The following is a 20804-nucleotide window of genomic DNA, read 5'->3' on the forward strand; positions in this document are numbered from 1 at the left end:
GAATATTGATTAAGAGGTAAGAAATTGTTCGTAGTTTTATTATTCTGAAATACACAGAGTTCATATTTACAAGTTGGGACGCCAAGTAGTACAGTCGCGTGACCAGAATGCATTTGTAGTCAAAAGAAACCGTTAGTTCACCATAAGTACCATTTACAGTTCCGGAATAGTGAGGCGGGCAGATATGATAAGCAGTCCCCAAATTTCGGTAATAAAAAAGCGAAATCCAACAAAACGCAAATGCACTTTGATCGTCAAGACTGTGACAAACGTTTCCCGTTGCTTAAAGTACTAGGAAGGAGAGTACATTCAGAAGAAAACGCGCGTTTGTCGTATTCTTTTTTTATCTTATAGTGAGTAAGTCGACGCTGCGTTAATTAAACTAAGCACTACAAACTAGCAATAATCGGCGAGCACTTTATTTTTACTTCAAAAGGCTCGCTCGAAAGAGGCAATGCGCATTTTTTATGGCTCGTTCATTCGGCTTTTCCCCGCGAATCGTTCCATCGAGAGCTCGCCTGTCTCGTCCCCACGGTGTGAAAATTCAACTACTGAGGAGTGCACGATAGATGCGTCTGCATTGCAAAAGGCGGTTACACTCTCTCGAAGATATTAAAATCCATTTTCTTTTATTCACCTCGAAGCGTAACTGGCTTGGTCTGCGCGAGTCCACATGGAAAAGAATTAACGGCCATGCAGTTTGAGTAAACCAGCTTTGCTTATATGCCGCCCGCCGAGTAAAAACACTTCACGCCACTTGCACTCGCGGTCCGCTACATTAAGTTTCATCAGGCTGAGGCCGTTGTTCTCTCTCTTCTTGTTTTTTCTCCCAGTCTATTTTCACTTTGTAGCTTTTTCGTCGTTAATAACATAGGCTAGGTAATTTTGATTAACATTCAAAGTTTCCGATGCTGTTATGGATAAACTCTCACTTATTGCTTGCGAAAAAACGTAATTGGTTCGACGCTCAAATAATTTATATAGTTTTCACGTGGTGTACATATAGAATGCATTGTTATTTCGTAAATAACGTGTATTCTGCCATCTGTTGAAAATCAACAATCAGACGTAAATGATCTATTTTCCTTTCGATTCAAATATGAAAAATTGTACACGTATACCTTAGTTCGACTAACGTTTGATAAAAAAAACACCGAATTCCATTTGCTAAGAGTACATGTTCTTTTGATTCGCAGTTTTTGACTAATTAAAAAGAAGACGGAAATACATTTACAAAGCTTTTCCTTCGAGAATAACAATAAGCGCGATAGTCATTCTAAGTCGACGGCGCAATGCGTCGCAATCCGATATTAGCATATTGCAACAGATGGGAGATTACTCCAACAAGATACACACTTGCAAACTCAGGCACACGCATCATCCATTCGCAGCGAAATAAAAAAGGTAAAAAAGAGAACACGAAGGAGCCATTATTGTACTTATGTAATCCCCGAATTTGGCACTCTTACGGAACGGATCCGATGCGCGACGCACATTATGTGGTTGAGTCGCGATTAAAAAAGAAAGTTAAGTAAAAGAGACGGTGAGTGCGTGCGCGTCCGCGAGAAAAGAGAGAAGCTGACGTATGCGTTTGTGATGAGCCCACACGGACTTCCCACGCTCGTATGCCCCGGCAGCTTCTGTTATACGTGTTTGGCCGAACGAATGACGGCTTATACAGCGATACCAATGTCAAAAATGTCACGATGGTGACTTTGGTGTTTAATCGTTGACGTCAAGGATCAGAAGTGTTTGAAGAGCTTTTAGAAGTATACTGATTTTGGATTTCAAGGAAAAATTTCACACTGTTGTTTTACTGGATCAAAGTGATGGTATATATTGATTCTGACCATTTTTTTGACTTGCGAACGGATGTATAGTTTTTTTTCGGTTATCTTTTATTTAACGAGGCTTCACTTAGACTGAATAAAAACGGTTTTCAAATAGACAATAAATTTTGAAACTTAAATTTTGTAAATATGTATAACTTTTTCATCTGCAATTAAGGCTCAAGTTATATAAATGGAAATTGTCTATACGTATCCATGTGAGAAAAGATGCAAATCTCATTGCCACAGTTATTAAAAGACGGAAGAAGATAATACATCAGATTCGGTAAGAATTATTTAAATTCTAAAGATGACAAATGTACAAAAGTTTAACATTTTCTGCTCGTTGTACAGGTCAAAAAGATGATCAATAATTTCTAGACATAATATTTTCAACAGTCAACCAAAAATTTGTCAACACTTGCAATGAAGTTTTGACTGGGAATCCGGCCTTCCAAGAAATGCGATAGAAATTCCACAGTCTAGCTCGCTTCTGAACCTCCACATCATCCATTGTCTTCCGCCTGATAATGGGAAAGTACCGAATCCACCGAACCAAATCCGCTGAACCGAAAGAAAAAAAGGAATCCTTCGTCTTGTCAATAGTCGGTATCGACCGATAAGGCAAAGTAGACGCCATGCGCGAAGAAATTTACGGTCGGCGAGGTGAAAACGAGTCCGCTCTCATTGTTCTGCCTATGCAGAAACAACCGTCGCGCGCGCGCGCCTAAAATAAATAGGAGAAACTCGTTGCTCGGGAGTTGAACAACTCCGACGCGTGCACGCGCGCACATCGGTGTATACAATTAATGACTATGTTTATCCGGGGCATAAGAGAAGAAAAACAATAACTACGGCATGGCAAGTGATTCGTCTCAGTGCATGGCGTGCTCCTGAGCCACGGGTACCGGGTCGTAAGGGCTGGCCTCGTGCCCGACGTATCGATTGTTCTTGCGATGAACGAACCCGTTCGCGCCGTCGGCCTTGTAGTAGACCACTCGGCGGATGCCGAACGGGTCGACGTAGCCAAACGAGCCGACAGCCTTGTCGGGTCGCGCGCGCTCCTCTTCGTGATACTGCTTTTTCAGGTAGTACTGGAATCCGTTGTCGCCGGTCCGGGACGTGCCGTCGTACGACGGGAACTTGTACTCCTTGTAACCGCTCGACGCAGAGGCGGTGCGCTGCTGCTGCGAGGAGCGCCGCCGGGCGACGACGCGCACTGTGCTCGACGACGGACTCGTCGTACTGCTTGTTGTGCCGTTCCAGCGCCTGTAGCCCCTGTGTATCGGTTAAGTTGAAGGTATTAAGTGGAAAATTAACGAATATCGTATATCTGCAGGAATTTCTGAGTCAACATTAACAGTACTGGAAATGTATCTTTCAAATTTACAAAAGAATTCGTCGAAAGAAACAAGAAAGTTAAAATCAGCAAATTATGAAAAAGCACTCGATTACGTTTGCTGTGATACTTCATTCGTGCATTATAGCCTACTGCGTTGCGCGCCGCGGAATATCTGTCAGAACGTGGGCACGACACGAGCGATTGAAGTGTTTGGAGAAGGCGATCAACTGTTCAATGTATTGCGCGGATTGCTCAAGCCGAGCGTCAATTGTCGCGTTCCGCTGTAAATCATGGTCGCTCGGCGAATTCTCAACTCAATTCGTTACAGATTCACAACTACACGAATCCATTATAATCGTCCGCCCACGTGACGCAGAATCGACAGCCGAAGCAAAGTGACATCGACAAGTTCGTTCACCTCTGTCTCTCTTCTCTCTCTGTTGCTATGCAAATCGCTCGGGACAGAGAGACAATGTGAGCATTATCCGTTCCTACGCGAACGCACATTCCAGCCGCGTATTTGTTCGCGCGTAACTCACCTGAATACCGTTCGTGGGGTGACTCGAACGCTCGTACTATGACTGCCCAAATGATTTTGATCCTGCTCGAGGTATGGCGGCTCCACCAGCAAGGCAGGTTTTCGATAAGACTTGTAATTGATCGACGGGAGGTAGTTGCCGTTTGGTTGTTCGTATTTATATCCATCGCCCGAAGGCGATGAAGTCGTGAGGGAGAAGGGTCTTGGTCGCAAAGTCGTCACCGCGATCGGCCGTAACCTGCGGAGCAGAAGATCATACTTTTTTATCCAGCGCTTGCGAAAGTTTGAGTGTGAAAGAGGTCATCGCTGTGTGGGATGTCTGAGTGAACGATCGCTGATTGGCCGGACTGATAAACGGAGTATTCTAATATCAAAATGAGAGATCGCTGTTTTTCATTTGTCTGAATTATTATTGCTATGCAGGTGCTGGTGTAATGCAAATGAAAATCCTGAATGAAAAATTTTTCGATTGTCCTCTTTCCGCGAGCGACAGTCGTGGCATTTTCAATCGTGATGTGTTTGATTTCTTCACGTAACGTGATATTCAACGTAGCAACCGACTTAACAAAATATCTAAATAGAATAAAAAAGCAACATCTATACCGTCGCCTCAAAAACAAGCCAGAGGAAATAAAAAATAGCCACGCGTAACAAGTAATAAACATCAAGATTTAATCGGCCATGAGTCAGTCACCGATGAGAAGCAAAGGAAATAAACGAAACGTGTTTTATACCCAATACAGGAAGAAGACGAGGGCGGTAAAGGCGTGGACGAGACGTAGCTCCTGTGCCGCGACGACGTCACGCTATTGGCTTCGATGCTGTTACTCGACACGTCCTTCAGCTCCGGCTGCCTGCAAAGCGCCAAGAAACAAGACGTGCTTTTTAAATAACGGTAATTGAAAAAAGAAAAAAATGAATTGCCGAGCGCGGGCGTGAAAAACTCTGCGTCATACCTGAAGGGATTCGGTGGCCTGACGGGTCGCGCCAACGCTCCGCCGGACGCTGGTGCGCTCTTCGATATCGAGACCGCGTCGGAGATCGGCCGATCTTTGCCCACGAATATCATTTTGGATCTGCGAACGAGGTTTCGAGGTTTAGGATCGGCTGTGATTTATCGATATTACGCTTTGCGCGCTGCTCGCGACCTTGATTGTTGCGCCCGATTAACGGACTCGTAAAAGGTTAATGCGTGTGAAATCGAAAGCGCTATCGCGGTAGAGAAATTCAACTCGACGTTTACAAGTAAAGCAGCGCGCGGCGAAGCGAGCGTAAGAGCACTGTGGCGCAGAGACGAACTTGAGTATGCGAAAGCCCTTGGCGTCGGCGATGTAGTCCTTGATCCTGAGGTAACCGAGCGGATCGAGCCAGCCCTCGGTGCCGATGACAGTGCCATCCTCGAGTCGCTTCTCCTTCCTGTACTGGCCGTTCAGAGTCTGGAAGCGAAAGTATCTCTCGGGCCCCTCGTCCGTCTGCACGTGGTACTGCGTCTCCGGATTGACGTTCCAGCCGCTCCTCTCGGCCTCGATCTCGTCTGCCGTCAGGCTAACCACCGACACCTATACAACACACCATCAATTATGCACCTTTATCGTTTTGCTGCAGCACTCGCGACGGCGACGTTTTAATGTGCGCCCGCAGTGTGAAGCCACGGTCTCTCTCTCTCTCTCTCTTTCTCTCTGACGTTGCGGCTAATTGACTCTCTCGTTGTGGGAATCTTTGGTTATCGTGCCAGTGACTTTAGCTGTTTTCGCTCCGTGCTCATGAGATTTTGGACAAATCGTAATAGGAAGGGGGGGGGGGGGGTGATGAGGTTGCAAAGAGAGAATAGTCCGTAATATTTGGTTGTTCATGCTGCTGCTAGCAAAATTCCGATTTTTACAGTGGATCTATTTTATATGTCAAAAAAAATAGATTTCAGATGTTTTCAGATAAAAAGACAATAAACGTAGGTCTAGTTCTATTCGTAATATGCAGCGCATCAAAATCGTTGGATTAACAGTGTTTTTTTTAACCGGCAAAAATGTCTGCATTCACTTTTTACGCTAGGGACTCTTCGATAAAAGACTGCTGAAAATTTTTTCCGTGCACAATGTCCCAGAATGAGTGAATTATTTTGATTTCGATGGAATCGATTGCTCGCATGAATTTTAATGCGAGAATTATGACTTTTACGTCTGGACAAAGGCTGTTCCAGCTATCGGCAACGCGAGTACGTCAAATATCGCAACTCGTTTGCCGTTGCATCTTAAATCAATCGTGCAAGCGAAAAGAAGATATACAAAACTGCATTCCCGACTGACGCGTCAATTTGCAACGACCCTTTGCCACTCGACAACGTAAAGAAAAAAAATATATCCCATTTGCAAGTCTCGTTCGAAAATGGCAGTGTTCGGTCGATTTCGTTTGTTTCGCCATAAATCAAAGCATCGCAGCAGCGGAACAATGAACCGAAAGGCCGTGAACGAGAGAGAGAGAGAGAGAGAGAGAGAGAGAGAGAGAGAGAGAGAGAGAGAGAGAGAGAGAGGGAGAGAGAGAGAGAGAGAAGACAAACCGTGAATTTCCTGCCTGGCAAAAGATCCGCCTAATGAACGCTAATGTCCGAGCGGAGGGCTTTCGCAAGGATTTCGCGTGCGTGGCGAATGATGAATCGGTTCGAATAAGGAAACCGGCAGCGTGTTATGTAAAGCTATATATGGCGCCCGTGCGTTGGAATTAGAGCTCCTAAACAGGTTATTAAGCCACTCGCGTGGGATAACAAGGAACGCCGCACTGATTTTTTCCCTTTTCGTTTCCGAACTCTCCGCAATGCAATTATGTAAAACAATGCCAAAACGTTACGACACACTTTCGCTTCCTTATTCGGTGCACTCCCGTTGTCGTCGTCGCCGCCGCGACTTTCGGTTAATTAGTCGGAGCTCGAATGTCACGTCCGATTGGCATTGTTTGTTTCCGCTTGGCGACGACTATGCGGCATTGCCTACTCCTTTAGTTGTCGAAGCTTATTAGCGGAAGAGATTTCACGGGCGCAACATGGATTCGAAATGCAAAATTGAAACAAGATAATTGTTGCTTGTTTTTGAAGATCAGCTTGGTAAATTTTATTGACAAGCGCGCAAGACCGCCGCTCGAGGCAACGATGCCATTCAAAAAATTAATGCCCCCATTTGCGCGCAACCGCAAAAGCGCAATCTGGCTTATGATGGTTGTCGAAGCGGCTGAGCTTACGCAACGATTTTTCAGGAAATATCTACTCGCCCCGAAATGAGAACTGGTAGGAATGTCTTGTTGTACGACTTCATTACTGCTTCTGCCTTTATTTTTGTATCATTTTCGGCAGAAATTCATTTTGAGCGCAAATTACTTTGATTACGCAGGCCGCCTTAGCCAATTATAAGCCAATTTAAGTAATCGCATGAACTTGGTGGGAATTAGAAACTTTTTTGTTTTTGCATATGTATCACGCGTCGCTTGAATTTTTACTCGACTTTTTTTTCATAATGGTATGATATCTTTTATATTTATACATTTTATTCGTATACATACTTTCAATTCTTGGTACATTCAAACTTATTTCTATAATGCTTTCATGGTGATAATTTTGTTTATCAATGTAAAATTTTGTTATCAAGATGAATTCAAGACCTTAAAAAAAGTTATTCTAATTATTTTATCATTTATAAATTGTTAAATAATATAATTAATCAATTCGATTAGAGGAATCTATAATGGGCTCCGTATATAAATAACAGTAACAAAATAATATAACCACTAATAGCAAATCAATCTTTGGAGCGTACTTTTTAAATATTATGAAGAACGATAATCTTAAAATACATTTACAAAATATGTTCATACATATGTAAAAATAGGAAACAAGAATAAGCTGCCGTTATATATGAATAACTAAAATTAAGCAAAAGTATATTTTAACCAAATTTCAATTTAAATAATCAAATAATTTGATAGCCAAGAATATCCAGATCATAATCCGATTAAATTGAAATAGTATTTAAACGCCAGCTCCGATAGAAAGAAGAGTACTGTGCGTTCGATCATAAAATTTTGTAGCTGTAATCATTGATAACATTTGTTTGGACATGCGAATTAAGGAAAATGATAAGGAAATTTGCAAACGCGATCATTTGACCTCAGATTTTTATTTCAAGCAGTGTAGATAACGCGAGTAGAATGACGCTACAGAGTAAGATAGTTTGTTGGCTAAGTTTTGAAAGACAAGATCATTTAACATATTGCTGAAAGCAAGATGAAGTTCTTCATTTCTTGTAGCTTGATTGTTCTGTTGTGTTTCGTGTTCAGCTTTACCGAAGGTATACGTGCGTTTTCATTCATTTGATTATTTGTATGTTTACTTATTAGAGTGATTTCATTGTCTGCTAAACCTAATTAAAGAACTAGCAAACATTCAATCAAAATTTTCATCCGAATCTACTTGAGTTCAATTTTATGAATGTTTTAATTGTTTTTGAATGATTAATTCAAGTAAAACTTTGCGAGATATCAATGACAATATTGTTGATTACAGCTGCGTCAAAACAACGCGATAAACGCTCGATCTCCACAGATCAATGCCCTCAAAACTTAACACTGGAAGAGTGTAAGAATTGGGTGGAGGAAAAGTCGAAAACGATGAATTGGTGTCATAGATATTACTTGAGTGGATTGAGTATCGAATGGCAGCGGTAGGTACAATTTTCCGAGCGGTCGCCATAGTTTTCGCAATAATATGAATCTATGAAAATTCTTCCAGTTGCGGAAGAGCCTTTTGCGGAGAGAACACCAGACTGGTGGACGAAGATTTAAGCAGGCCCTATCCCGACTGCTGTGAGCGCTGCGAAATTATCGATCCTTCAAAACCGGCCAAGTGGTCCGCCACCGGAAAATAACTTTCGCTGCTTCGAAATTTCATTCTTGCAAATGCAACCGAATGTCAATGGAAAAAAATTTTGTCTCCGCGATTTATAAGGTTAATAAAAGTTGATTATCGCACGCGAGTCTTTCCCAAGAACTTTTCTTTCGCTAAATGTTAAAAAATTATCAATTAATGATTAGATTTTAATTAGATGTTAATAATTCGATGTTAATAAATTATCTGTGTGCACTTTGCAAAAGTTTATAAATTATTCACGATAAATTAAAAGTAGTTTATTTTGATAAGACATCGATTCGAATAATCGATCAACCAATTTACAACTGCAATTCGATTAATAAAAATAAGAGCAATCGGGTTAATTATGATTGAATGTTTGTTCTCGTGCAAAGAAAAGAAGCATTATCCGACCTACTATTACGCACACGTTAACCTCAATCCCAGTCGTGTTCGTTACAAAACATACACGCGCATTACCAAGATCAAAGCCACGTCGTTCTGAAACAATGCTTCCCTCGACATTGCCTCAAGTGTCTCGACCCACAAACGAAAAAAAAAATGAAAAACTCGATCCGAAAAAGAAATCGCACGCATGACATGCCGAGCCTTGGCCAGCCACCCCCGCGCGACAGAAAGAACGCGTCGAGGAGAGAGATAGATACGTGTACCTTGCGCAAGGATTATGTCAACTGCGCTCGGCTTGGCGGCGCTTAAGTAAGAGAGACGGAAAACGGACACTCGTGCAGCGGCGAGTTGGGAAAGTGCGCGCGCGCACTGCCGCCGCTCCATATTAAGAGATCGCAGTATCGCCGCCGCCGCCGATCATTGTTGCGTCAAGTTTACGAGCTCGGCCGTTTTTTTCTTTTTTTTTTCCTCTTCCTTTCTTCGAGACGTGTGCGGGAGAGAGGCGCCGCCGATATCTTTGATTGCAGGTTGGCAGGTCGTTCATTTTTTCGTCGGGAAAGTACGATGGATTCGGCAATTACGCTGTCGGAGTTTTTCACTTCGTCGGGAAAAGTCTCGGGGTATATGATTGAAAGATAATTGCAGGTTTCGGCAAGTTGAAAAAAGTGAGAAATCGTTAGGCGCGACGAAGGAAAAAGAAAAAGAGCGGATTTGAAATCACGGTCGAAGGAAACGTGCATTTGACGGAGCAATAAAGTATAACCGTGATTTCGTTTTTTCCGACGTTCAAACAAATGATAATTACACGTCGCTCGGCCAATTACAAACGAGAAACGATAGCTCAATATTTTTGCGGCACTGCCGATTGATTGACTCGACCGTGCGAATCTTAAATCATAGATCTGGTCGCTAGGGTCGGTCTGCAGTCCAGTGCATAGAAGGCTGAAAGTGATCTACGATAATTCGCGCATGTGCGTAATTGCAAGGAGCGCGGTTACGTCCGCGCCCGATGCGCGTCTTCAAAACGAAAATTCGAAATAAGACCCGTCGGCAAATTGAGCAGAGAAAGCATCGGCGATTCTCCGGGCAGCGGCAGCGCGCACGCACACATTGCGCTTTCTACTTTTTTCTCTAAATTTCCAAAGCTTCCGGCAATCTTCGTTAGCCTCGCTCGCTCGCCCGCGATTATCATCGAACGCTCGCGGATCGCAAAAGTCAACGCGAGCCCACGATTCCCACGCGATTGCTCACAGTGCGCGGAGAGCGAAAACCTCGAAAAGCCGGAATGAGATCGTACGCGCGCGTGTGTGTGTGCGTAGTGCAGCATTGGCAGGTTGGGGCGCGTTCGTTATTGATCGACGGTAGGCCTCGACGTTCGCTCGAGAAATCCCGACGTGCCGCGATTACATTTCAGCGATCTTACGACTCGATTGATATGTCGAACGTCGAGCTGTACTCGAATTGATTTTCTTTTGTGGGAATTAGTTTGAAGACTTTATCACGATTACTCAGTATCCCTTGTTATATTTTACCATTTTGTTTCAACACACTTTTCAGATAAAATATTACGTTCGGGAAACGACGAGTTCAAGACCGCATTTGTTTTTCGTTCGTTGAGTTGATCATCCACGACGTATTGTCAGTGAAAATATTACTTTTAAAAACGAATTTCACTTGGCTACGTTCGACGGTAGCAAAGCTCCGAATAATGCGATTTCTGTTGCGGATCGTCTTGAAAAAAAGCCGAGCGAAAGAAGCGCGACACGCGAAAAGTGCAAGACCAGAAAGTTTCGGTGTAGCTCGCTCGAGGAGAGCGCGCATGCCAGCGGACGCGCTGACTTGTCGAAACATCCGTTCGGGCGCGCTCGTCGCGCGAACCAAAACGACGCGCGCCTGCAGTTGCGATCGTTCGAATTCACTTGCTCGCAGCCTTGAACTGCACGCGTGCGATATGCTTGAAGGCTCTCGCGGCGTGGCGAATCGTGAAATAGAGCGAGACGCGAACGCCGCGCGTCATTTGTAAATCGATTACGGGCTGTCTTGCGATCGATCGTCGAGGAGCCAATTATTGTACGAACTGGTCGCGCGCGGTCGCGGAGAGGCCTTACCGGGTGAAGGTGAATGTCGAGGCTGCGACGCCCACGGATTAGAACGGATTTTCGCGCGATTTCGCGGCAGAGGACGGAGCGCGGTTTTAGAGAGGACGATGACGCGACGCCTCCTGCGCTCACGGTTCTGCGTTGTCTTTTTTTCCCATTTCCCGCGGAAAGTGAAATGCCGCGGTTGACGAGTCTCGCGGACGGTGCGGTGGTTTAGGTGGTTTTTGCGTGACTGCGCTGTTTCGTGCTGATTTCCGCGATGATGGTGGAATAAACGGCTTTGCTTCCCTTCGAGTAAGCGGATCGGGTTAAATGTTTGCTCTGCGATATCAATTAATTTCATAACGAAGTTTGGTGGGTTCTTGTGAAAGACGGATATACGCAAATCCGAGATGTAACGGCATGTCGAATGTTACCGAAAACTGGACGTAATTTTCTCACTGAAACGTGTAATAGAGGTGAAGTTTCCAACTGCAACGAGTGCCGAGACAGTTTGCTGGACAACTTGCGATAGAAAAATCAATGAACATGATGCTAAGTGCAGGATGAAGCTTTTTATTTATTCTATCTTGCTATGTTTCGTGTTCAGCTTTATCGAAAGTGTATCTGTAACATTTTGCTTGATAACTCCTAATTTATGTGATTTACGCGTTCTTGATATTTAAACGTGTGTACGTAGAAGTAAAGTTATTCCTTTATCAAAATATTTTTCATTGTATAACAGTAGCAGAACCACAAGATTACCACTATTTACTTGAATGTTCGCTAAATTAAACACCGGAACAATGCAAAAAATAGCTCCTGGAACATTAATGCTTGCAAAAAGTGTGGTGAAAAGCCAATCCTTGTTGGCTCTCCACCTCTATTAAGAGCCAAGTATAGTAAGTCAAATAGAATTAATGAATATAAAATTGTAATTTTTCTTGTATACAACTTTTATAAGTGTAAATGTTTTAAAAACATTATAACGTTGGCAAAGGCATCTATGACGAGAATACTAGATCATAGGAAAAAATTTTAAGTAAAGCTTATCTAAAGTGTTGTCAGAGCCTTACAAAATTATTGATTCATTAATGTGCAGCTAAACCAAAAATAATAATCCTGCTGACCAAAATATGCTAAATATTGTCTCATAAAAATGGAATGCAGCTTGAAAATTTCGTTCATGCAACGATTCACACGAATAGTAAAGGTTGAAAATCGATAATTTAGGCGCACGAGTCTTTTCCTCTTTAAAGAATCTCCATAGCTGCAAACTCTTTGTATATATTACAAGTGTTTACTGCAAATGATGATAGGTCCGCGGTGTGCAGCAATTTATTCCCGTTGAATCCCAGGTTTTGAAACGCGAGGATTAGCAGCGCAGCCGCGCAGAAACATTTTCAATAAAGGACGTAGTTTTCGCGCGATTGCCATATTAGCATTATATACGAATCGAGCGAATCCGTTGGCACGCGATGCACAATAAAAACTTTCACCGTCTCTCTCGCGTTTCCTTTGTATATCGACCTCGGGGCCATCACGCGCATTTTTCCCCAGCGTGAAAGTTCGCGCGATCTAATTGCTACACAGCCTCGCCACATCGTGTACACACCTCTCGACGACAAGCCTGCGTGCACACACACACACACACACCCACACACACACACAAATATATATATCACTGGAAAAGTGTACGCGTGATCGTTTCGCAAACTTTTTGTGATAAACGGATCGAATCGACGACGGTAAAAAGAGAGAAGCGGCCACCTATATCCTGTAAACACGCGATACTCGTAAACTCCGAACGCGTACATTCCAGCGTGTCCCATAAAACTGTGATGCCCGCGCGCTCGCGCATGCATATTCATCGGCTGCTCTGCTCTGCGTGCCGCGCCGAAAAACCATGTTACGTTGCGCTCGTCGCGACGACATGGGCATCTTCATTTTTGCGCTCTTTCGTCAAATTATTAATTACGTCGTGCGGGGTGGGAAAGTTGTCGGACTCCCGTGGTTGTTTTACAGGCTTAATATGCATAAGTAGATTTTTTTACGTCTGACAGAGAAGAGAGAATTACGGTAATGATATCAGTGGTATATGTTTTATTGAATTGCGTTACGACATCACTGCCAATTTTATAAGGCTTATAATTCTTGCATTTTAGTGCCTTGTGAATCATTACATTTAGTTCATTGCCGACCGTAGGCGTAGTTTTTTTTTCTATATGATCGACGTGCGTCAAGTATTTAAACAATTTATCGATGTTTATTCGTCTTTAGCGTGTCTTTTCATGCAAAAACTTTGATCGGAAGTTAATTATTGTCATAAACTTTAATTGACAGCATTGCTCAATGACAAAGTTACTCTGTAGAACGAATAGTAATTGAAGTCTTTACAGCTAAAATGATAGTATTATTTGATTTATAAAACGGCTCGAGAGGCGCGTGCGAAAAACATAGCAACCTTCTTTATAGAGTCAAGTAAAGCTTATCATATATATATATATATATATTTTTATCAAATAATACAGTTTTATTGTAAGCAGCAGTCAAAGTCTGAAACGAGCTAGAAATACGCCTTTGATGGTAAAAATATAAACATGCCGGAAGAGCTACTTCAATAGAAAGAAAACGCAAAGAAAATACAGAAGCGTAACCCCACCCAAAACAATGTCATCCGCAGATTCGTTCATGCCAATCGCTCGAAAGCAATGACCATCCGTTAGATTTGAAAGAGCTTTGAAGAAAAAATATCGATGTCAAGCACGATCTCAGCCCGCGTATCGCAATCGGAGACAAAACGAGCGTCTGACGCGTGCACGCGCGGATACGCGTCTACGTCTACGAGTATGTCCTCGAAGGCGCCGTGTGGCATTGCGCTCACGCGCTTCCTATTAAGGTCGGCCGCGCGCGCAAACGTATTCCCCTGTGTGGGCGTAGCGCAGCGGCGATTCTCGTTTCTCTCCGTTATCAGATATAATATTCATGCGTGTGTCCACGGCTTATATCGATTGGCTCCGGTAATCGATTGTTCGCCTTGTCTCGTCGTCGGTGGCTAGCGTCCGCGCGATCGACGCCCCCGCGCGCGCATTCCAATTGCGATCGCGGGAGAAAGTTCGCTTGTCGGCTGTGCGACCCCGACGTAAATAGCCGAATATTATGGAGTCCGGATCAATTGTTATCGCGCGCTTGGGTGTCGCATACGAAGAAAGTAGCTCGCCTAGGTGCTGTCTTTTTCTTCGAGAGCTGTAGGCAAACATTCGTGTGTAGCGTGGGTCGGTCGATTTTTCTTGAATTTCCAAGTGCTGCGCGCGCAATGTAAAGCTAATAGCTTATCCTATTTTAAATTATATTATTTATAAAGTTTTATGTTATATTATTTATAAAGCTAATATTTAATCCGTCTCGCAATGTTTTCATCGTGCTGGCGTGCTCTGGAACATCGGTTCATCGATATAAGAACGACGGAGACTCGCTGATAATAATAACTCGTCAATTCGCGCAATTAACAATGAGTTCGGTCACTTCGCGCAATGTGCTTTTGGATACGTTTATAAAAAGTCCGCGATACCATTATTTCCTTTTCACGCTGACGCGTAAAATTGACTCGCACGGCGTGCGCGCGAAAAAAAAGCGAAGCCATTGTGATAGCATCTAAGTGAACTTGCGCTCGTCCCATCGCGATGAAAATAAGTAACAGCCTCGTGCTGAGACTCCGATGCAAAACTGAGAGTCGCGCGCGCTACTAAATTCGCGGCGCGAAAGAACGCGATAGCGAATGCCACAGCGAAAGTCGATCGAGCGATACGAGGGCAGTGGATGCCGAACCAAGAGGAAAGGATCACCATCACTTACGGATGCACCAAATTATGAGCGCGATTCTTATTATTTTTATTTCGTTAATTCAAACAAATTCATCGCGATTGCGTTTGCCAGAGAAATTTTCGCTACGATGACTTCATCGTCATCGGCCTTATCGTATGTGTTCCAGTTTTCTTTTTCTTTCGTGCTATTTTTTTCTTTTTTGCTTTTTATAACCAACTGTGAGTTTCGACATCCAGCTGTAATATGGGTTATGGGAGCTTACTGCGTGGGTTGCACTGACCGTTTCTAATGCTAATTTTTCGATGCTAGCTAGGCTAATTGATCGTTAAGCTATACACGTGAGAAGAAAATTATGGCTTTCTTGCGCGTGATTGGATTTTCCTAAGTTTCTTTATCGCTTCTCAGCTATGTAGTTCTTATTTTTTACTCAAAATACAAATAATAGTAGAATGAAAATTTGTACCGTTATATTAGTTTAGTTCGCAATCACAGATGGAGGAAATACACTACATGTTTATAGGACAATTTCGTATTTGTTCCTTCAAAGGTGTAGTCCGCTTTCAATTTACTATTTTCATAATGCTGAAATTACAAGGTGTGATTTGACTCTATTTTTTCGGACTGGGACTTGTACCATCGACGTAATATTTGTAAACTGTATTTGGCAGCATTAAATAATAAATAATAAAAACTATAGCTTTTAAAAAGACACGATTTTTACTCTATCTCTTTTAACAATCCACTCGCAATAAACGGCGTGCATTTCCAAAACAAAGCGAATCGCAATTACCGCTCATCAAAAAGCCATTGCTGCGCCGAGAGCAAACAGATACCAATCTACGGCTGCGGTTCCCAAAACTAAATTACCATTTCGCGCGAGCACACGCGCACTCTCGCTCTCGGCGCAATTAGTAGGGCGCAATCTCTTCATCGGGTACCTTCCACCGACGGCGACACTCGAACAAAAGCACAGCAAAAGCCACTCACGCGACAGACCGCGCGCAATCGGCAATTACCGGCCAAGTTTCCGTGCGCGCGCGACTCGTATCATTCGTGAGAACGAGATTCTTCTTCGCGCCGTTAATTAAAGGCCTCCGTCACGAAATCCAGTGCTAAGGACGCGACTTTGCACTTTAACGGCCTTCAATGCAGCCGCGCGATACGTGCGACGGTGACAGTGACCTTCATTTTCGATCGCTTTTTCCTTTGACGATTTGACCTTTCTTCTTTTGGTTGTTCGGGACTAACGGGATTCACGAGAGTGACGACGTTTCATCGAGCTTGCCGCTTCGATTGTGCCTTGCCTCTTTCCTTACGCAGCTCGAAGCGTGAACGAGTTTGAAGCTCTTACCGGCGAGCAAAAAATAATCCATCGAATCGAAATGCCGATGCGAGTCTCGCCGAAAAATGCGGGAAAACGATTAGTAACTCGGATAGGCGTGTGATTTGAGTGGTTTGCTTTCTCATCTCGAATCGAAATGAAAGTAAGCGATGTCTTATCTACCAATACGTCGCGTATACGAGTAAGCGAAACGAATGTTGGATAACGATCCGATCGCCGGAATAAAATTGTGCAGCTCAAATGTAAACTGAAACTCGTGCGCATTGCGCAAACCTGATCTTCAATTAAGTAAGTTGCATTAACGACGTTATCTCGTCGCGACGAACAATGAGGCGCCGAAATCGCGACTTCAATTCTCGCCGATACTCAGCGCCGCGAGATCACACGCGCGCCTTCGACTTTTACCTCGCGACCGTGCGCTCCAACAGGTCGCCGCCTCGACACCTCGGAATCTCGGCGGAAAACTCGCAAAGGAAAGGATATAATGTTTCCGAGCGACTGCGTTTTGAGCGCGCGAGTTTTCGCGCCGAATATGGCTCGTGTATTAGAGCTCGTCTCGCTCTCTCGCTCATCTCGTCAAATTAATGTCAATGTCAAGCAGTGGCTTTTTTTCTTTTTCTTTTTGCCGACCTGCCTCGCTGCTATTGCTTTCCATTTGCCGCGCTGCTCTCGTCTGAAAATCTCGCTCGGCGTTGCACACACGTGCGCGAGCCTCTTTTCTCGGCATTCTTCTCGCGGCGAATCACCGCGATGATCGTGCCTGCGCCCGCACCTGTCGCAAGGACATTTCCTCGCGACGTTCGTTTTTTCTTCTTCTTTTTGCTCCGATGACGTTCTCATTTATCTCAATTTCTTTGAAGTAGAGCCAGCGGGTTACGGAACGACGCGCTGTCGATTTTATCCGTTGCTACCAACACGCGGATCATTCGACGTCGCCCGCTAAATTGAAAAGTGAACTCGGAGGAAGTAAAAGCTACGCCTCGGTGAACATTTTACGATGCTCCCGAGAAAGGCCAATCAAGATACAGTTCGCTCTTACTTGGAGACGTGAAACCCTAGCGAAATCTGCCGGAGCACGAGCAGGCTGATTTTAATATTGACCATCAATTACCGTAGCCCTCTGGCGCTTGTACCGGAGTCGGAAGAAAGAGAAAAATCACTCACAAGCGCGCGCGTGGGTAAACGATTCACGGTGGGTCGCTGTCGCCGTGCGGCGAGCTTCAAAACTGCGCGCACTAAAACCAACGGTTTACGAACGGTTTCCGCGCCGTCGAGGTCAAAAGCCACATAAGCTCGCGTTTCCACTCTGTCGTCTCGAAAATGTAAGAAAAAAGACAAGAGCGCGCAGACCACGTTTGCCCGCGGTAATACTGAAGGAAATCAATGTTCGCCAGTGTCCATAAAGTCGCGTTGTTTATAAAAACCGCGAGACAGGAGCTGCCGGCGAACAGGCCAATGGTCGAAAAGCGAACTGCCGTTGAAGAAATGCAGTCCTCGCGGGTCCAATTAAAAAGGCCACGGAAAAATTCATCGGAGCGAGAAGCTGCGAGCGCGAGGAAAGGAGGAGTCCGGAGGGAAAGAGATACAAGCGGAATTGTGGACATAGCGGGGGGATGGGTTGTGGCAGATAAAAGGGAGCCCGCGAGGCTTTGCGCGTAGGCGAGACCGGGTAATTATGTCGTGTTTTAGAGCGCGCAAAGATGTTTTACTTAGGCGCGCGTGGGCTATGCGCCTGCGATAATGAAACGCTCGTTCGCCGTAATATCTCAGCGCGTCTCAAGGTTCATTTCTCACTCTCTCTCTCTCTCTCTCTTTCTCTCTCGTACTGCCTCACCATTTATACGTATCTTTTGTCTGCCTATTAACGAGAAGTCACTTTCTTCAAATAGATTATTCTGCGATAGACGGATGGTTTGAAGAACTTTGTACGAGATAGAAGCATACGGTATCAGTGTTAAAAGGCACCTAAAGATCATTCGACAAAACACAAAAATCGAATACCGATCTATTGTTAATCGACTCAAAGTTGTTGCGATGATCCTTAGGACGCAGATCAGATTTCGATATTGCAGCACGCCGCGAGAGAAATTTTCAAAACTTGCCTGCAAAAGTTTCCGAGTAAATTAAAGAGGCTATCGGCGCGATCGACCTAAAATAAAGAAAGAAAGAAAAAAAAAGATCAACGGCAACGGACAATAAAAGCATAGCACCGTAAACTTATATACGCGGCCTCATCGGGAATGGTACACAATCGCGGTTCAGCTTACAAAGAGCGCCACGAGAGAGTGTAGCTTTAATTGCGCGCCGAAGATTTTCGCGCGTGAGCTCGAATTGATAGCGCAGCGCGGGCGGACTTTCCCACGCGCGCGAACTTCATTGTCCCGCGCAACTTGTACTCGCGCGTATACGTATGGACGGCACTGGAAACTGCGGCGCGCTTCTGAATCATTCGCGCGACGACGTCGCTCGCTCGCGCTTGCATTTTGAATTCGAGCGCGCGGCGTTGAGCTCTTTTTCCATATATATATATATATATATATATATATATATATATACAGAGTTGCGCGCAGGTGCTGGCTCATTAATTATCGGACTGTGTGCACTTTCGCCGGTGAGATCAGCAGAATCGCCGGTGGTGCGCGATGGCCGATTTATCGACGCTGGGAGAGCCGAAGCGCATATTGAGCGGTATACCTGGCAGAGGCTGAGCGCGAGGAGTGTCCCGAAGAGCAGCAGCCTCATCGTCTTCGTCTGCAGGCACATTTATCGCGAGGCGTCAGGCCTAGTAGTATTATTCATTTGAGCACTTGTGCTTTGTTCAATCTGCTTGCACGCTCTTCCCTTTTTCGTCTTGCCTTTTTTATCGGCGCACTGCAAGATATTCAAGCAGAATTTAGAATATGAGATTTGGATCTTTTAGGTGTAATACACGTTTTCTTTTATGTTTTTTTTGTTTAAGTATAAACGAGCGGCAGCTTTATTTTTCAAATTTATTGAGAAAGGTTGAAAAAAATCGGTTACAGTTCGATTTTCAAACTTGAAATAAATAAATTATTTAAAATTTAATAAAGCATTAGATCATATCGAGTTCATCGTTCTTATAATTGTTACATCTAAAAACTACTTTAATGAAGTTAATTAATTATTTTTCACACTTCATATCAGTGAACAAAGACAACTTTCAGATTAAAATACTTTAATAGTATATACTTTGAAAACTCAATAACATTCTGAACAACTGTGAAACAAAGTTTCCCGAGTTTTAAAAACAAAGTTATTAATTGAACTGCAATTTGCAGCAGTTTACTGTAACAGTGTTCATGAAAAACTTAAAATTCACAATAAACTAAAAACGTGTCGCAACGAACTACATCAAACGAACAATCGGACGCGTCGAATCCAAGTTCACAAACAACACAACAAAGTACGGGTGTCGAGTCGTTACGTCGGTGCTCACATGGTGGTAAGGCTTCGAAAAAATTGGCGCCGCGGCGCGCGCTGACTTTTCGCGGCGGAGCGGCAACAGTAGACTGTGCCGAGCGAGGAGCGACGACAACATTGCGACTGCGGTGCGCGCGAGCGGCTACGCCGCGGGTAGAGAGAGAAGAGAGCTGCGCGTGGACAACGATCCGCCGCCTCCTACGTCGAGTATAGGAGCCTCTATCTCTCAAACGCCCCGCCAACGAGCCTTCATACCTCCTTTCGCTCTCTTGCGCGCTTGGCCGAGCCTCTTGCCTGCGCGCCCAGGGAATATCTACTCGCTTCGGGTAAACTTTTTATTTTTTTTACAGGGTGAGATAAAGAGGGTTGGCATGGAATGCAGAGGTCGCTTCACCATCTTCGTATTTTTTTTTTTTTTTTTTTTTTTTTGTAGCTGATGGAAGAGTTGCTAAAATATTTGCACATCGTGTTTGCGGAATTTCCATTCGTAATTATTTGGACGTGTTAAATCGATGGCATTTGAGGAAAATCATATTCTTTTTCATTTCGTTGAGAGATACATGCACGTGCGCCAAATTAACTTGAGGAAATTATTCTGCATTTCCTACACATGGCGATGATTTCAAATATATTTTGAAAATTTACAAAAAAGGGCTTTTTACGAATTTTAATATAGTAATAGAAACTTTCAAGCCAAATAATAGTATGGTTCTAAGACATCCGAGAATGGCAACAAGTTGAGGGAAAGAAGAAGAATCAATTGTATGACACGTGAAAAATCGGAATATTGGTTGAATTTTACTCTTTACCTTTCTAAACGTCGTCAATTCAAACAGAAAGATGTAAGGAAATAATCTATATAATTATAGCACCTAATTACTTTAACAAATACTAGGTTGCTTTTCAAACTTTCTTTTGCAAAGTAACATTCATACTGCCTAATAAAATAATTAACGTAAACACTTACACAGTAATTTTAATTGGAAAAACCGTTTAACCATTTCATTCTGAAAAAAAAGTCTTGAATGCAATAAATAAATCAGCAGCAATAAAGTATTCAATTAATAAGCGATGCTAACCAATCCTCAATTAATTCAATCAAATTCATGAATA

At 43.6% G+C, this 20804-nt stretch overlaps 2 protein-coding genes across 2 annotated transcripts; one reads left to right on the plus strand and one right to left on the minus strand.

The window, feature by feature from the left end:
* Positions 1 to 26: 26 nt before the first annotated feature.
* On the minus strand, positions 27 to 19802 carry LOC131669999 (uncharacterized). The gene is made up of 7 exons (XM_058945281.1): positions 19708 to 19802; positions 18945 to 19121; positions 5009 to 5268; positions 4666 to 4785; positions 4444 to 4563; positions 3711 to 3947; positions 27 to 3107 (listed from the first exon to the last, which is right to left on the minus strand). The coding sequence occupies exons 2-7, from the start codon at positions 19011 to 19013 to the stop codon at positions 2705 to 2707; spliced, it is 1209 nt and encodes a 402-aa protein (XP_058801264.1). The 5' UTR covers positions 19014 to 19121; positions 19708 to 19802; the 3' UTR covers positions 27 to 2704.
* Positions 7880 to 8858, plus strand: LOC131670000 (uncharacterized). The gene is made up of 3 exons (XM_058945282.1): positions 7880 to 8040; positions 8256 to 8412; positions 8481 to 8858. The coding sequence occupies exons 1-3, from the start codon at positions 7977 to 7979 to the stop codon at positions 8614 to 8616; spliced, it is 357 nt and encodes a 118-aa protein (XP_058801265.1). The 5' UTR covers positions 7880 to 7976; the 3' UTR covers positions 8617 to 8858.
* Positions 19803 to 20804: the final 1002 nt, after the last annotated feature.

The sequence above is a fragment of the Phymastichus coffea genome, unplaced genomic scaffold, assembly GCF_024137745.1.
Source record: "Phymastichus coffea isolate CEN01 unplaced genomic scaffold, Cenicafe_Pcof_1.1 PCOF00099, whole genome shotgun sequence".
In the NCBI taxonomy this organism is placed as follows: domain Eukaryota; kingdom Metazoa; phylum Arthropoda; class Insecta; order Hymenoptera; family Eulophidae; genus Phymastichus; species Phymastichus coffea.

Coding starts and splice junctions, on each gene's coding strand:
- LOC131669999 (XM_058945281.1), bottom strand. CDS start 19,013: ATGTGCCTGCAGACGAAGACGATGAGGCTGCTGCTCTTCGGGACACTC. Junction 5,269..18,944: donor TCGCGCTCAGCCTCTGCCAG/GTATACCGCTCA, acceptor TGTGTTGTATAG/GTGTCGGTGGTTAGCCTGAC. Junction 4,564..4,665: donor AGGCCACCGAATCCCTTCAG/GTATGACGCAGA, acceptor GGCGCTTTGCAG/GCAGCCGGAGCTGAAGGACG.
- LOC131670000 (XM_058945282.1), top strand. CDS start 7,977: ATGAAGTTCTTCATTTCTTGTAGCTTGATTGTTCTGTTGTGTTTCGTG. Junction 8,041..8,255: donor CGTGTTCAGCTTTACCGAAG/GTATACGTGCGT, acceptor TGTTGATTACAG/CTGCGTCAAAACAACGCGAT. Junction 8,413..8,480: donor TTGAGTATCGAATGGCAGCG/GTAGGTACAATT, acceptor AAATTCTTCCAG/TTGCGGAAGAGCCTTTTGCG.